Genomic DNA, 16683 nt, shown 5'->3' with positions numbered 1-16683 from the left:
CCCACTTTGGTGCAGATGGGAGGGGGGAAAGCGAATTCAATTTTGAGTCTTGTTCAGCTAGCACGAGGATAGTTTACAATCATGTGCTGCAGAGACACTAGGCTGATGTGTAGTGTTGCCAGTTTTCTGTTTCAATGTTCGCTTTTCTTTTTACAGTACAAGCCCACCACCAACAGCAGTTGTAAGGCTGCCCTGGAGGAAACGAAAGGCCAAATTCCCTCCTCCCTTCTACTGCTTCTACCAACTGGAAGCACAGAAAACTAGAATTTCATTTATTTTGTTTTTAAAATATATATGTTGATTTCTTGTAACATCCAATAGGAATGCTAACAGTTCACTTGCAGTGGAAGATATTTGGACCGAGTAGAGGCATTTAGGAACTTGGGGGCTATTCCATAATTCCATACGCTGTTTCAGAGTCCCACAGGTACCCCAGCTCTGCTTGCCGAAACTGGAAGTTATTTATTTTTTAATAACCCTTGAAAGTCATGAACACATCAGCTAGCAAAAGAAGTAACAAGAGTGATTCTTGCTGCTATTACTGCTTAAAAAAAAAAAAAAAAAAAATCAAGACTTGGAACGCCCTTTTACTAAACTTGACAAAGGTTCAGTAAATTCTTACCGTCAAACTGACGGATTATTATTTATAAATCAAGTTTGATGAGGTGATCACTGTCTACAGTGGTTCAACTTTTAAGTTAAGGGAAAAACTTTTACTTTGTAGATAATATAAAATAAAAACTTTAAAAAAATTTAAAAAATAAAAAAAGTTTTAAAAACTGATCAAGTTAGTGTGTGTCTGTATAAGCTACTTCTACTGTAGGATACTTAATATCAAAGCAGGTGCGCTAAGGGTGTGTTTTTAATATCCCGGAAGGTAGCTGTCAAATGATTTTTCTTCTTCACCTTTAGTTCTGGTTCAAGGTGTCTCTAGAAAAAGACAAGACTGAGCTATTCTCTTTGGTGGATTAGAGATCTGCTTCAGGAGGAGGAAGGTTGGCCAGAGTTGGGCAGCACTGAAATTCCACATCCTCGAGCTGGCACCAATTCTGTAAGCTTCCTTTTTAATATCTCCTGAACCAAAATGAGTGTCATTAGCTGGAAGTTCCCAATTCAGGCATTTTCCTATTTTACCAGTAGGGGGCAGGAGACACTCAGAAAAAAAATGCAATAAAGAAATCCAGAGGGCATGAAGGCTGAAAAGACACAAAGATGTACAAAGCTGCTTATTGACATAGATGGACTCATAAGCATTTGTTAATATTCCCAGATTGCAGTGGGGAGGACAAAGGGAAGAGCAAGTATTTGGGCAGGGCAAGGGTTTTGTAGAGAGACCATGGTCTTAATTGAGCCTTTAAATATTGTGACAGCAAATCAAGATTCTGAAAACTTTTTAATTCACATATAGCAATTTGTACATTATAGCAAAATTTGCATTATTCAAGAATAAGTTACTTGTACAGTACATAAAACAATACATAAAAATTTGCCAAATACCTTCTGCCTATAATGATACAAGATGAATCCACTTTGTTATCACAATGTGCTGTATATTCTAACCAAATACAGGATGTCAGATGTGTCCTTGTTAATATACTCGCAAGTTCCTCTAGCTTGTGGGAGATGTTAGAGCTAACACATTTGCAGTAAGGGACTTAGCCCTGAATAGAAAGCATGAAGGAATCGCAGGCAACCCTTAGGGAAGAGTCCAAGGCCTTGACTTTAGGTTAAGAAACTGTTATGTAAAAATAGTGTTCTCTGGCCCAAGATTTTAATGATTGCTATTCCTTTTTCCTACGGTCCAGAAATGATCAAAGGCAGAAGATTTATACCAGATAAAGCCATATGGATTGCTGGTCTAAAATTCAAGGCAGGTTAGTTGACTTAATTCTTTGGTGCTGGTGACTGTTAGTTTGTAAAAGTTCAATAAAGTCAGATGAAGGAAGTGATGGTGCCGGGAGCTGTCAAGCTCTACTGGTGGGGTCTGTAATTTTAGAGCTAACTGGAGGGATCATGATGTCTACTGTCCAGTTTGGTGCTGAGCCATGGCTCTCGGTAGAAGTTGCTGGCTGGGGCCTGGTCGGGACTAGAAGGAGAGTGGTGGGATGTGCTGTGCCTATGGTGGGCTAGCTGCAGCCAGTGGGGTGCCTGCCCCACACTGCTGCCCACCCCTTCATCAGCTGGGTCTGCTCCCGCACAAAGAAAAGGCGTTGGCTTAGTGTCACTTCTTCCTAGGGCCATGAGAGTTTTTTGTCAGCATGTATTTGAGCTGTCCTGGTAACTCGGACGAGTTTAGAAAGGAAGCAGTCTGGAGGTGGGTGCTTTCCAAATCTCTGCCACGGAATCTGAAGTTGTACTTTGCAGCCTGTTAGAGCTGCCAAGTTTGCTCTACGTGGTGTGCCTCTTGGCACCACCTGAGAGATGTGTGTAGAGAGGCTGCTAAGAAATGAGTGCCCCTGGTGTGAAGACGTCATATCCCAGATGTTTAACTTCTGGCTGGAGGGAAGGAACTTAATTTGGTTCATTATCTACTGGGCATCTTTCCTGTGCGGAGGGGAGAACCAATGACTTTTGAGCTTTCTCCTTTAAAAAACTTCAGACTATTACTTACTCTTTTGGTTCACACTAGTTAGCATTCATTTTCCAGAGAAAGCTGCTTGACTTTGAGGAGATAAAGACAGGTGTCCTTAAAAATGGACTGCAAATCTGGATCAGTGTCAGGTCTGCTTTAGGGTCTATGAAATCACCCAGGAGTGTTGGTACTAAAGTGGTACAGACTGGGCATGGTGGCTCACGCCTGTAATCTCAGCACTTTGGGAGGCCAAGGTGGATGGATCACCTGAGGTCAAGCGTTTGAGACCAGCCTGGCCAACATGGCGAAACCCTGTCTCTACTAAAAATACAAAATTAGCTGAGCGTGGTGACTGGCGCTTGTAATCCCAGCTACTCAGGAGGCTGAGACAGAATTGCTTGAACCAGGAAGGTGGAGGTTGCAGTGAGCCAAGATCGCACCACTGCACTCCAGCTTGGTTGACAAGAGTGAAACTCCGTCTCAAAAAAAAAAAAAAAAAAAAAGAAAAACAGTGGTGCAGAGGGGTTTGTTTCCCCACCCTCTGAAAGACCCAAAGAAAATTCTAAAAGCAGAAATCTGACCTCTTGGAATACAGAGACTAAGTAGAAGGAGCAGACCTAGCCCTCCTCCCAGGCAGGCAGTCCTGCGAGTTTTAGGCCAAGGTTTCATTTTAGCCTCTGATTGATGTATCTGTAAAGCTGATCTAAACTCCCAGTTTCCTAGAAGCCACAGCCATGAGCCTGGGGGTTGTACTGAATGGCTCTGTTGGCACCCAAGAGCAGCTGATTCCACTATCACTGCCCCCTTGTTTCTGAGCCTCCAGACAAAGATTCTGGGAGGAGCCAGCCCGCCATGAATTGTATCACTTGTATAGATGGAGATTTGACTTCAGGACCTCCCTGGATGGTGGAGATTGTGTGCGCCCATGTGTGCATGGAGATACATTCTCAATCCAATGAAGCAGTAGCCAGCTGGAACAGAACACTGATTGTGGGCTATTAAAAGAGTTTCTCATTAGTTACGGCACCAGATTCCCAGCTTCCATTTTGGCTCAAAAAAGGAGCCCAAAACCCACTTGTGGGATAATTTAATAAGCCATTAGATGCTTGGAGGGCACCGAGCCAGCCTTGTTGTTGAAGGATTTACTAGAAAGGGCCCAGGAGTCCTTCTTCCTTTTTGGCTTGTTCTTCCCCCAACCCCAGTTAACTATCACTGTAAAGCTGCTGTAAACCAGAATCCAGTTTTTTGTTCGTAAGGCACCAGGGTAGAACTGTTCTTTGCCACCCTATTTCAGTAATTGCCTGAATTTCCCTGAAAGGGTGACATACTTCACTTCTTGACATTTAGGAAGGACAGTGGCCGCTCAGCAGCAGTGACTGTCCCGAGGATGCAGTAGACAAGTCAGCGTGCTGGCTCAGACTGTGAATTAGGTAGGGTTTGCATAGCTCTCTCCGACTACAAAAATTGCATGGGTGTTAGTTGAAACAGTGCACTGAAATAAGCAGTGGTTTAGTTTTGAACCTGAATCCTTTAAAGAAATTAGTCTGAGGTAAAATGTTTAAAATCATTTTTGACCTTCAGCTTGTCCCTCTGACAGAGCTTTTGTCCTAAAGCTGAGAGTAGAAGCAGGATTAGGTGTGGTCATCTGTGGCATGGACACAGTAGACCTGCCACATGGACTGACGGTAGATGGGAGAACCGCTTATTAGTGTTCTGGGCTTCCTGATGACCCCCACTTCCCGTAGAAAGTCTGTCATCTGCTGTGACAGTGTCAGTGAAAAAGAGAACAAGTTTCCACTGCCAGCTCTGGCCCTCACCCCAACTCCTTTCTCTAAGAGTAACAGGGACTGGGCATAGGGACCCCGGGCAGGAGCTAGCGGCATCCTCTAACAAGAACTACATCTGTAAACAATAAGGAGAAAGCCAGGTGATAGATGAAACTTACAGGAGGGCCCTTCAACAGGCCTAATAGAAGGGTCACGTCCAAACTGGCACGAGCAGTTAACAGTGTCCCTTAAATCTCTCTCTGGAAGGAAGGAAAGATCAATTACATTCACAAATTCACACTTCTGCCTGTGTTCCTCAAGGGCAGCTGTTGAGGCCTGGAATTCCTCTCTGGTCAGAGAGGTGTGTACTGATTGTCTATGGCCCGCAGGTGGCTCCGGGAGGATGAGTCCATTTCGTAGTCCGAGTCCCGGGCTCGATTCACAGGCTCAGGCTCCAGGTGCCGCAGGCTGTTGGCCAGTTCTTCGGGCGAAGGCACCAGGTGGAAGATCTGCTCGGGGGGTGAGGATCGCCCTGGGAGACCCTCTGGGCTGAGCCCCCGGGGACAGCCAGAAGAGCTAAGGTGGGGAAGGCCCAACTCTGAATCCCAGTGAGGAAGGGAGAAAGGGAACAGGACAGTGTTGCAGGAACCTAGGACAAGTGACCGAGAGAGACCACACCATCAGTCTTAAGGCAAGTGCTGACAGGACACAGAACAAGATCCCTGTACCCTGTACCTTGTCTGCAGCAAGCCTCTACCCAGTGTCAGCCACCCCCTTTAGCAAAGGGCAGTAGGGTCAGACCTGGTGGCTGGGAGACGACTACCACGTAGCTGGAAAGCCGGACGTCACAGGCAGCGCCACACTCAAGTGGAATGGGCGAGCGCTGGAAGTGGTGGAGCATGTCCACGACCGAGGGAAAGTGGAGGTGCTGCACACGGCACTGGCCCCGCTCGGTCAGCGACAGGCGCAGGTGCTGTGGGAGGAGAGGATGGTGGGCTCGGGCTGTCCCTCTAGGACCTTGAACTCCAGTGGAGAGGAGTGGCACGGTCCTGCCTGCCCCGCCCCATACCTTGGCTATCCCCTGAAAGTTGAAAGTGAGCACGTATTCCCCACGCCGCGTCTCGCTCTGCCGCACCAGGAACACTCCATGAGCATCAGGGCCCTGCAGCTGAACCAGCTGAGCTGCTTTCACTCTGGAGATGGGGCCATGGAACCAAGGGTAGCAGGACAGGAAATGGTCTGTCTTCTGGCAGGCTGGGTCCAGCAGCCCCCCAGGAGAAGCACCTGTTAGATTAAGATGGGTGATGGTGGTCGCAGGGGGCTGCCTTATGTCCTGAGCTGAGTCTGGGTTCCAGCATACCCAGAATACAATGGCCTAGCCATTGGTTTACTCACCTTGGTTAAGAGAATCTGTGCTGCCCCTTGGGGAGCTGGATGTGCTGGGCTCTAGGGCTGAGGGAATATGCATCTCTGCTTCTGTGCTCTCCAGCCTGCTGGAGAAGAGGCTGAGGTTAAGAATCTGGGCAGGTCAGGGGGTGATAGCAGCAAAGGTCGTGCCAGGGACGAGGGCCTGGGACCTCACCCTCGGCCTGTGCACTCCCGGAGCTCAGCCATCCATGAATTCAGCTGCTGCTCATCTCCCACCTCAAAGATGATGTCTGTCCGGTCCTTCACCTGGCAGGAAGGAAGGGAACAGGGTTGGGTCTGATGTATGTGTATGTATTTGTATTGCCCCAGGGTGTGAAAAGCCTTGTCACTCACCTTCAGCACAAAGGTGTAGAGGTTGTCAGGCATCTCAAGGCGTGTGCACCGCCGGACCTCTTGGATGCTGGAGCAAGCTGCTTGTAGCTTGGGCCTTGAACTCTACGAGACCAAGATGGGGTACTCAAAGCTTGTTCCTGATGCTTTTTTTTCCAGCCAGGCCTGAGTTTGTCTATAGTCTCCCCAGGAGTCCCCCTTTTAGAGAGAGTATCCATGGTGTTGCTGTGCAGGCTCTGAGCCTGTAGTGAGGTCCAGGGTGCCTTACCCTAGCCTCCTGAACACCATTCACACTGAGGTCCTAAGCAGCGTGTGCTGGCAGAAGGCCAGCCCCTTGGACCTCGACCTGGGGACATTTCCACTCTGCCATGTGTCTGACATCCGTTTCTCTTCCCACTGGTGAGCAAAGAGCTCCCTGCCCAGCCAGGTGATGCCAGCTGCTGACCCTCTCATCACACCAAGCCCAAAAGGGGCAGAGCCTAGCATGGCTAGCCCAAGTTACAGCCACTGTAAAACCACAAAATCTTGGCCCTGGACCTTCCCAGGACACCCGGCACATAGGGCTGCAGGGTGGCTAGGAGTTGGCCACTGTTCCTTTGCTGGCAGGAACTCTGCTCCCAGGTCTTGACTGACCCTGCAGATGCTTCCTGTGCTGGGCACTCTGCAGCCAAGGAGCCAGCTGCTTCCGGTTGGGAATCTGCTCAGGAGGGGGTTTGCCCCTCCCCTTCCTCTTGTGATAAGACTGAAAAGATGACCAAAAGAAGAAAAGGGGAGAAAGAGATGAAGTGAGGAATGGACAGAAGTGGTCCCACTGGTCCCCTTCCATTCAGGTGTTCCTGGAAAATACTATAGCCCCTAACAAACCAGGAGCAGGGGGATGGAAAGCAGAGGCAGGCCCAAAGGATGTTCCAGCAACCGTGGCTTCAGGTAATCCAACCTCCACCCAAGCCCAAAAGGGCACACCTTGGACTGGAGCTGCTAGTGCTATTAACCCCCAAAAGCTTAACCTTGCTTTAGACACAGAGGTAGCAGGTACCTCTGTTGGAAGGATCATGACCCAGTGGCCTGGCCACCTCCTTTATCCCTCTTCCCCACCTGCAGGGGAGTCAATGAACAGTGAGGTAAGAGGGCATCCTGGCAGGAGCAGGATGGCCACCTGGGCCCTCTCAGCAGGTCTCCTGGGAGCTCCCGGGCCTGCTCTGGTTGGCGGACACAACAGGCTGGAGGAGAGTAATGACTGCAGGAACGACCAACACTGGCCACAGCTTACTGCAGCCTCTCACTAGAAAGCTGCATGACTAGAACATTCCAACCTGAAGTGACCAGCACCAGCCAGGGCATTTTCACCTCCCACTCCCAGAGGTCCAGCAGCCAGGAAGGGGCAGGCAGAGTGAGGCCTTGCATGGCATCCACACGGGCACTGGACACAGTGCAGGGAGTGGGGCCTCTGTGCTCTTGCCCATTTTCACAGCTAGCCAGCCCTGCGGAGCCTTCATTTCCTGTCTGCAAGATGGGTAAGGTGCGAGTGGCCACTTCCTTCTGCTACTTTTCCAGTTGGCCCTGCCTGGCCTCCACCCTCCCCACTGGCTGCAGGCCTTAAGGATCACTGGCAGGATATAGGCCAGGCCTGGAGGGGAACGGGCCTGGTCTCCCTTTCAGTTCCGCTCCAGGCCTAGTCCCCAGTATCAGTGCTGAGATTAACCAGCAGAGCTGCCGGTTTCACTCTGACTCTGGCCCCTGCAAGCCAGCTCCACCCCCAGCAGCTGAGGAACTGCTGAGCAGGCAGGCAGTGGTGAAAAGAGGATTCCCGTCCTCACCCATAGCCAGCCTGGCTGCCACCTGCCTGCTGGCTGAGCACAACCCAGGGGTTCTTCCCCGACTCCCCACAGCAGTCCGTGAGAGCCGCCCAGGCCTAGAGCCACAATCTCAACCCAAGCCTGCCAAGTATCAGAGCCCGGGTCTACCACTGAGCTACCTGGCGGTATGGGTATCCTATGCCAGAGGCTCCAGCCAGGTTGCAACATGTGGGCACACGGGGGCAGGACAATCCCTGCTGCAGCCGAAACCTCAGCCTGCACAGCCCAGGCTCTGGACTCTGGCCACTGCAGGGAAGGACCACCAGATGCCCATCTGATTAAACTATATGGGGGGATGGGTGATGGGGGAGCCAAGCTCAAGTCTGGGGGCTGTGTCAGCAGCTGTGGGGGATTGAGGTTCCCTTCTCTCATGTGCCCGCTATTCCACCTCCCTCAAAAGTCAAGCCAGGCCAGCAACAGCTGCTCCCTGGACCCAGCTTAGGCCATACTGTGGTTGGGTGATCACAGTGGCCAAATCATTTCAGGTATTTGTGGTTTGAACAGAATGTCACCCACCACATCCTGCAGCATCTATTTCTAGGGAGCAAGTCTTCTCCATTTCCAGCATCCAAATAGATGGCTTCTGTTTGTTACGGCCACTGTGGCTCCAGTGGAAATAATCCATTTCTTTCTTTGTTCTGGCTGCTAGGAAGTCTCAAAGTCAAAGATGCAGGCCAGCTGACACTACTCCAACAGTAGGACTTGTATTTATTTCAACAGCTAACTTTATCCCAGATGTTACAGTTCTTTTACCCTCTAGAGTTTTTTGGTTTTTTTTTTTTTTTTGAGACAGAGTCTCAAGACTCTGTTGCCCAGGCTGGAATGCAGTGGCGTGATCTCGGCTCACTGCAACCTCCACCTCCTGAGTTCAAGCGATTCTCTTGCCTCAGCCTCCGGAGTAGCTGGGATTACAGGCGCCTGTCACCACACCCAGCTAATTTTTGTATTTTTAGTAGAGATGGGGTTTCACCATGTTGGTTGGCCAGGTTGGTCTCGAACTCCTGACATCAGGTGATCCGTCCGCCTTGGCCTCCCAAAGTGCTGGGATTTCAGGTGTGAGCCACCACGCCAGGCCCTGCCCTCTAAGTTTTAAGATTCAGCCCTGACCCTGCCACTTCCTATGCAACCCTGAACAAGGGGTTCGGCTCTCCATTCCTTAGTTGTCATCTGTTAAGTCAGAGCTCATTTTTTTCACAAGGTGAGCTAACACAAGCGAAAGGCCTGACTCGCACAGCTGTTAACAGGCCGGTGAGTAAAGCCTGCTTGGGTCCCACTACAGTACTGACAGCATGACAGTCCCCTCCGAGTGGCCCAGCCACTGGGTACACACCCAGCTTCTCTCAGCCTTACAGAACTATTGCTCCATTTTGTCACATGCTCCCTTACCATCCTGCAATAAATTCCACATAATATAACCAACCTATTACCCTAACTAATCACAAGACAGGGACAACAAAGGAATGTCACTTAGCCAAAATAAAATGTGCTTCGGTGCGACTGCAGACAACACGACCAACTACTCGGCTGCTTCTGAGTTGTGAAAAGAAGGCCAAGAACATAAGGGAGCCAAAGGGTGGGGGAGCCAGGAAAGCCAGCCAGGTTCCAGATCCACCCAGGGCCTACATGGAAATGCAGTCCCAGGCTCCCTTCAGACGGCCCTGTGCAATGATCAGTCCCCCTGCAAAGGTCTCTGAGCCACAGTCCCCTCATCTGAGAAGTGGAGATGAAACACCAGCCTCATGAGGGCACGCAGCTCTCCCTGACTCCCGCCTACCTGAGGATCCCTCTTTCTCCCACCTGGCTGGCCAGCCCACCCGGAGGGAATGTGACGGGCTGGAGGCAACGGACCCTTCTTCTCTAGGCCTTACTCACTTGCCCTCATGCTGTCACCTGGAAACTGTCTTGCTACCTACTGCCCCTTCCTGTGTGCTGAGGGACAGGGGACCTGCCTTGGCACAAACATTTATAGGGCCAGGATGGTCCTCCTAGAGTCTTCCGAGGTACTGGGCCACACCCCCACCCTGCCAGGTCCTCACAACCACCTTGAGTGGGGTCTGTTACTGGTCTTTCCCTCAGGCATTCAGCAGAGCGACTGGCCAGGCCCTCATGGAGCTTCCACCCTAGCAAGGGCCGAGACAGGCAAATGGGGGCAGGGCAGGGTTGCACACACCAGTCAAAGGCCAGAGCCCTGGTGGCATGACCATACCTGCGTGGAGAGCAAGGCTGATGGCACGGCCTCTGGTGAGATAGCAGGAAGAGGCACAGGTGAGGCTGCCACAGAAGCCACCATTGGGCTTCAGGGCTGTAGGAATCAGCTTGAGCTTTTTCTAAGGTCAGGAAGCTCATAACAGGAGCAGGCCTGCTGGCTGGCCCCCTCCTCCTGGGATGCTAGAGGGCAGGACACAGGACAGCATCTGACACATCCCAGCAGCAAGGGCCAGGCCCAGACCAGCGTTGGGGAGAGACCGCCTTCCCCCGGGAACCCCCAGGCCACACTAGCTCCCTGGTGGTCCTATCTCCCCCAGGGCCTTTGAGTCCACGTTCATCTGTGTACAGCAGCAGTGGGACAGGCCTCAGTCAACCCTCCAGCACCAGCCACGCCTCTGCCACACCCATGCCCTCAAGGAGGCATCTGGCAGCCTGGGCCTAGCTCTGCCACTCACTACCTTTGAAACCTTGGGCAGGACATTAACTGGAGGTTCAGTTTGCTTTCAGTAATAGGGGGCCTGTAAGCAGGTCCTGTTGACCTTCTTACTGGAGGAGGAGGAGAAGAGGGTCTGAAAAGGCGCAGAGCGAATTCCAGATCCTGTCCTGGATGGCTGAATCCCTCACCCCAGCTCAGAACCTGAAGTGGATGCTGCCAGGATGGATGGATGAATGAGCATTATTATGGAAAATACTTAATCCAAGCTTACTGTCTGGTATCAAAAAGTTAACCTACTTGGGAAGCTGAGGCAGGAGAACCACTTGAACCTGGGAGACAGAGGTTGCAGTGAGCCGAGATCACGCCACTGTACTCTAGACTGGTCGACAGAGTGAGACCCTGTCTTAAAAAAAAACAAAAGATGCCTTGCCTCCTTCCCAAAATGATTTTAGTCAGGTTAGAGACACCCAGAAAGAGCCGGGAGGGAGACAGCTGCTATAAGACAAGACGAGTCCCTCTTGCCACAGACTTGTCTCTGAGCTTCCTGGCAGCCAATGCAAAGAAGGATTACTCCGAGAAAGGACAGTCATTTTTGGACAGAGAATGCTGCTGCTTAGCTCCATTAAAGACTGAGAAGTCCTGCAGCAGAGAAACCTATTGAACCCATACGTTACCCAAACTTTGACCTCTTTCGTAGACCTTATTACCATCCCAAGGTAATAAGGGATTTAGGTGAGGAAGGTCCTCACCTTGCAAACTCTCCCTAAACATGGTGCCTCTCAGCCATCCTCTGGGCAGCATCAAGACTGAGCCTAGTTGCTAAAAGCCACCCAGTATCCTGCCCAGAAATACGTCAGGGCTGCAGAACCACCATGCAGCAATTCCACCACCCTGAGGTTTGGGACAGTCAGTCCTGCACTTGAGTCCCAACTCTGCCTTCTCTTCCATAGATAAGTGACTTACCTCTCCTAGCCTCAGTCTCCAGTGTTTTTTTGTTTGTTTGTTTGTTTGTTTTTAAGAGATAGGGTCTTGCTCTGTGGCCCAGGCTGACTCACTGCAGCCTCAAACTCCTGGGGGCTCAGGTGAGCCTCCTGCCTTGGCCTCTTAGGTAGCTGGGATTACAGACACATGCCACCACACGTGGCTGATTATTTTTTTGGAGAGAGAGAGAGGATCTCGCTATGTTGTCCAGGCTGGTCTCAAACTCCTGGCTCAAGTGATCCTTCTGCCTCGGCCTCCCAAAGTGAGTCTCCATGCATATGTGTGTGTGTGTTTTGTTTTTGAGGCAGGGTCCCTCTCTGGTGTGTGTGTGTGTGTGTGTTTGTGTGTGTGTGTGTGTGTGTGTGTGATTTTTGAGGCAGGGTCCCTCTCTGTTGCCCAGGCTAGAGTATAGTGGCGCATACTGGCTCACTGCAGCCTTGATCTCCTGGGCTCAAGCAAGAATCTGCATTTTCTAAGGTGGGATAATAATGCCACTAACCTCCCCTGAGAATATGAGCATAGTGTGTGCAAAAGAGTTCCCGGGGGGTATGGAAGGCTATCAGGGGGATGGTAGGGCAGGGAGGAGCACAGGGCCTTAGGAGCTCAGCCTTAGGAGAGACTTGGGAGCAAGAAGGCCCCTCCCTGCGCAGCCCTGAGTTGTCACTGCCCTGCTCCCATGCACCAGAGGCTCAAGAAGGCCTCCCTCCTCCTTTTTCATCTTTGGGTCTTGGCCAGGCACAGAGTAAGGGGCAATAGTGTTTGCTGAATATTCTACAAAGTGGAGATGGTGGAGGAGAAGGCATTGGAGGTTAAGGGAATAGCAAGAGCCAACACCCGGAGGGCAGAAGGCACAGCCCCAGGCTAGAAGACAGCAGGGGCTTGACTGTGGCTGGAAATGACGCTCACAGATCCCACATCGCCCTTTAGTGAACATCTGATGTGTGCCGGGCATTGGAACCTGGGTGACCCGCCAGCAGTTTCCAGATTGTGGAATTCACAGGCTGGCAACATTTCAAGTTTTCCAAGAGGAAGTCACAGAAATGAGTATCACACCATCAAGGAAAGGACACCACGAAACCAAGTAGGAAGGTCATGGTTCCAGAGCAAAGGACAATCCTGGGCATCATGGTCAGTGAGATTTACGAAGGAAAAGCCTCACAACCCTGCCCCAGGCCATCTCTGTGCGAGCAGTGTGTGTAAGCCTCACGTGGCCCTCCTGTGCCTTCACCCACTTCAGAGATGAGAAGGCTCAGAGACCTTCAAGGGGGAGTGAACACAGCACAGGATGCTTCTATGACCTGCTGGCACATGACATCTGGAAGGGAACCTGGAATCTGCATTTTAACATGGGTGGCTTCTGAGCTGGCTGGGGTCTGAAGGAGAAGGAGGTCAAGAGAACTGGGCAGGGAGGCCTCTGTCCCCCATTTTCCCCCAGATGACAGGGAGCCACAGAAGACTTGCAGGAGGGGAGGCAGGATCCATCTCTCAAAGGCAGAAAGTGGTGGATGCTGGGAGCCGAGCAGCCAGGATTCCAGTCCCAGACAACCACTGGGGGAAAAGGGTATTCACAAGGACTCCCAGTGAGGAGAGAGGAACCAGGCTAGAAAACAGTGTGACACCTGGGCCCCCTGGGAGTTGGACAGCATCAAAAACGTATCAGTCCCATCAGACTATGCCCAAGTCTGTCCAGAATTAGCTATTTCCACCTGCAGCACACTGTTCCAGCCTTCCCTCCTCTGCTCAAAACTCCCCTGCGGCTACAGGAGGCTGAAGCAGCAAGGTCAAGGCTGCCGTGAACTATGATGGTGCCACTGCACTCCAGCCTGGACAACAGAGCAAAATCCCATCTCAAAAAACTCCTGGCCAGGCGCAATGGCTCACGCTTGTAATCCCAACACTTTGGGAGGCCAAGGCGGGCAGATCACAAGGTCAGGAGTTCAAGACCAGCCTGGCCAATATGGTGAAATGCTGTCTCTATTAAAAATACAAAAATTAGGCCAGGTGCTGTGGCTCACGCCTGTAATCCCAGTACTTTGGAAGGCCGAGGCAGGCCGATCACCTGAGGTCAGGAGTTATACACCAGCCTGACCAACATGGAGAAACTCTGTGTCTACTAAAAATACAAAATTAGTCAGGTGTGGTGGCACATGCCTGTAATCCCAGCTGCTTGGGAGGCTGAGGCAGGAGAATCGCTTGAACCCAGGAGGCAGAGGTTGCGGTGAGCCGAGATCATGCCATTGCCCTCCAGCCTGGGCAACAAATGCGAAACTCCATCTCGAAGAAAAAAATATATATACAAAAATTAGTCGGGCATGGTGGCAGGTGCCTGTAGTCCCAGCTACTTGGGAGGCTGAGGCAGGAGAATCACTTGAACCCGGGAGGCAGAGGTTGCAGTGAGCCAAGATCGCACCACTGCACTGCACTGCAGCCTGGGCAACAGAGCAAGACTGTCTCAAAAAAGAAAAAAACAAACTCCCCTGTGGTCCCCATCTGAGAGACCCCCGTTACCTCCTCAGCCTCTTGGGCCTCCCTCCCTCGCTCTGATCCAGCCACACTGGCCTCCACTCTTCTTCAGTGTACCAAGGGTGCTCAGGGCCTGTGCATCTGCTGTGCCCTCAGAGAGGCAACTCCCCCAACAGCTTCACAAATATGACTGTTGCTCAAAGTGTCATCTCCTCAGGGAGGCCCTCACTGACCACAGTATCTAAATCCCCAGTCACAGAAGCCCCTTAACTTCCTTGCCTGTCTGTTGTCCTATGAGCTAGTCTTGCACATTCCTTGATGCAGGTCTCTACCGTGACTTGGCTTTGCTCACATGGTGTCCTTGGCCACAAGCCAGTGCCTGCTAGGTGGTGGGTGCTCAACATTAATCATAGGCCTTTTGCTGGCCAAGCATCCTTTGTGCTGGGTAATGGGGGGCATAGGGGATGATGGCCCCTACTGCCATCCCCCACTCCAGCCAGTGAAGACCATGAGTGATAGGGATGCTACAAGCCAGTGCTATCAGGGCTGGGGTGGGCCTCCCAGGACCCCTCCAGCTGGCCGGGGAAGAAGGCAGGCTGAAAGGCAGGTGCAGGTGTGTCAGCCCCCTGACCTCCCTGCAAGGGCACCATCAGGAGCCCCCATACTGCAGACTCTGGGAGGCAAAATCACGCAGTACCCCAGCCACAGGGAAGAGCCAAGTGGAGCCAGGGCTCCAACCCTCATCTGCCCACCTCCAGCCCCAACACCCCCAACACCTGGTCTCCCTCCAGCCGCCTTCCCACCCACACCTTCTCCCGCCGCCCAGCCCCTGCATTTGTGATGCTCTGTCTGACCCAAACTGCATGTCCCAGCAGAGAAAACCTCCCCTCCTCCAGGGAGCCTTCCCTGGCCACTAAGTCATGGTTAGTGCAATTCCTGTGCCTCTCCCTCAGCACTGAGCTTATCGGACCGGCCACGGTTTCCTGATGACGCAGCTGCCTCCACCATCTGACTGCGAGAGTCCGTCTCAGGGTTGGAGTGGGCACCAAACCTTGCTCCCAGCTGAGGCCCAGCCCTGGGGCAGGCCCAGAGGAGGTACTTGGAGGGTTTGCCAGGTGGGTGGATGGATGAGCACTTGAGTAGGTACCTGGCACCCCCAAGCTCTCAAGTGCCTGGGAAGCAGAGGGAGGTATGGGGTGTGACGGGTGATCTCAGCCCCCTTTTCCCCAGCTCCTTGGGGGGCAAACTGAAGGCAGTGAGCCAGTTCCAGCGACTGAATCAGTGTGAGAACTATAGGCCACAGAGCACTTCTCTGCTATGCCCCCAGCAGGACCCCAAGCCCGGCTCCTCCTTCATAGACCCTTCAAATGCTGGACCCCAATCAAATCACTTTGGCCCGCTGGGTTTCAGTTTCCTCACCTGTAAAATGGAGATGATAATGGAACCCAGTCCTTGGATGTGTGCAAGTGGAGCCTGCTTGCTGCCGTCAACATCCAGTGGGCCCAGTCCACAGGGCAGCGGCTTGTAGACCCCCACCTCCCTGTTCATTATGGGCCAGATCCCCCTTGGTCTGCACCCTGCTGCCTCAGGCCCCCTCTCCCCACAGGGGAGGAGGAAAGAGAAGGGAGAAGCTTCCAGAAAAGCCACATGGGTCAAGTCAGCTTTCCCCCTTTCCTGGCAAGAGCCCCTGGTACCAGAAACAGAAACCTCCCCTGCTTCCCAGACATCTGAGGGCTTTGGGGGTCCCAGGCCCCCACCCAAGTGCTCATCCATCCATCACTCAGCAAATCCTCCAAGCATCTCCTCTGGGCCCAACCCAACCCTGAGAGGAATTCTCCCAGTCAGATGGTGGAGGCAGACACAGACACAGTGAGTGTGACACCCCCAAATACAGAAGCCCTGTTGAGAGTCAGATCCCCCCTCCAGGCAGGTGGCACCCCAGCTCACACTGAGTGAGTGTGGTGTGGGCAACAGGACACACACCAGCCTGCTTTTCGTGTGTGTGTGTGTGTGTGTGTGTGTGTGTGTGTGTGTGTGTGTGTCGGGAGGGGGACGGGGGGAGTGATTAGCCAGGGATGTGTGTGTGTGTGTGTGTGTGTGTGTGTGTCGGGAGGGGGACGGGGGGAGTGATTAGCCAGGTGTGTGTGTGTGTGTGTGTGTGTGTGTGTGTGTGTGTGTGTGTGTGTCGGGAGGGGGACGGGGGGAGTGATTAGCCAGGGATGCTGGGACAGACAGGACTTGACCTGTCTAAAACCCCACCCAGAGTGAATTCCCTCTCAGTTCCCATCACGGTCTTTCTGCATAGAATCATAGGGACACAGACACAAAGACCCCTCTCAGAGAGACAGCGACCACCCCCCCCCCAACCCCAACACAGAATCATGATGGCAAGGACACAGAGCCCCTTTCAGAAGCTAGAGTGGCCTCCCTACAGCGACAGACACCCAGAGGAAGACCTTCATGCAGGGAAAGACAGCCCGCACCACACCTGCTTCCAGACCAGCCCAGAGTCCCCAGCAGCGACATGGTCCCCTCCTCAGATGTGGGTGCCGACTCCACCAGGTGGTCAAGGGTGGAGGGGCCAGTTACACATGGCCCCTGCAGCCTGCTGTGAGGATGGCGGGACACTTCCGCTCTTGGGTC

General features: G+C 52.3%; 2 protein-coding genes across 61 annotated transcripts in view; one reads left to right on the top strand and one right to left on the bottom strand.

Annotated features, from left to right (window-relative positions):
- Window positions 1-783, top strand: part of ATXN2 (ataxin 2) — a 151989-nt gene extending 151206 nt beyond the window's left edge. For all 50 annotated transcript variants that reach the window (XM_074007852.1, XM_074007853.1, XM_074007850.1 and 47 more), the window contains one exon: window positions 157-783. In XM_074007852.1, coding sequence (XP_073863953.1) covers window positions 157-185 — 29 coding nt within the window. In that variant the 3' untranslated portion in view covers window positions 186-783. The remainder of the gene's footprint in view (window positions 1-156) is intronic.
- Window positions 784-1374: 591 nt separating this feature from the next.
- Window positions 1375-16683, bottom strand: part of SH2B3 (SH2B adaptor protein 3) — a 46767-nt gene continuing 31458 nt past the window's right edge. For 5 of the 11 annotated variants that reach the window (XM_074007855.1, XM_005572269.4, XM_074007860.1 and 2 more), the window contains 6 exons: window positions 6100-6201; window positions 5921-6012; window positions 5734-5828; window positions 5408-5622; window positions 5140-5311; window positions 1375-4987 (listed from right to left, as the gene is read on the bottom strand). In XM_074007855.1, coding sequence (XP_073863956.1) covers window positions 4692-4987; window positions 5140-5311; window positions 5408-5622; window positions 5734-5828; window positions 5921-6012; window positions 6100-6201 — 972 coding nt within the window. In that variant the 3' untranslated portion in view covers window positions 1375-4691. Of the gene's footprint in view, window positions 4988-5139; window positions 5312-5407; window positions 5623-5733; window positions 5832-5920; window positions 6013-6099; window positions 6202-16683 lie in introns of those variants that run through there. The other 6 variants (XM_015431555.3, XM_005572268.4, XM_074007858.1 and 3 more) reach the window with 3 other exon arrangements.

The sequence above is a fragment of the Macaca fascicularis genome, chromosome 11 (assembly GCF_037993035.2).
Source record: "Macaca fascicularis isolate 582-1 chromosome 11, T2T-MFA8v1.1".
NCBI classification, from domain to species: Eukaryota; Metazoa; Chordata; class Mammalia; order Primates; family Cercopithecidae; genus Macaca; species Macaca fascicularis.
Note: the sequence above shows the minus strand (reverse complement) of the source record. Positions and strands in the feature narration are given on the sequence as shown.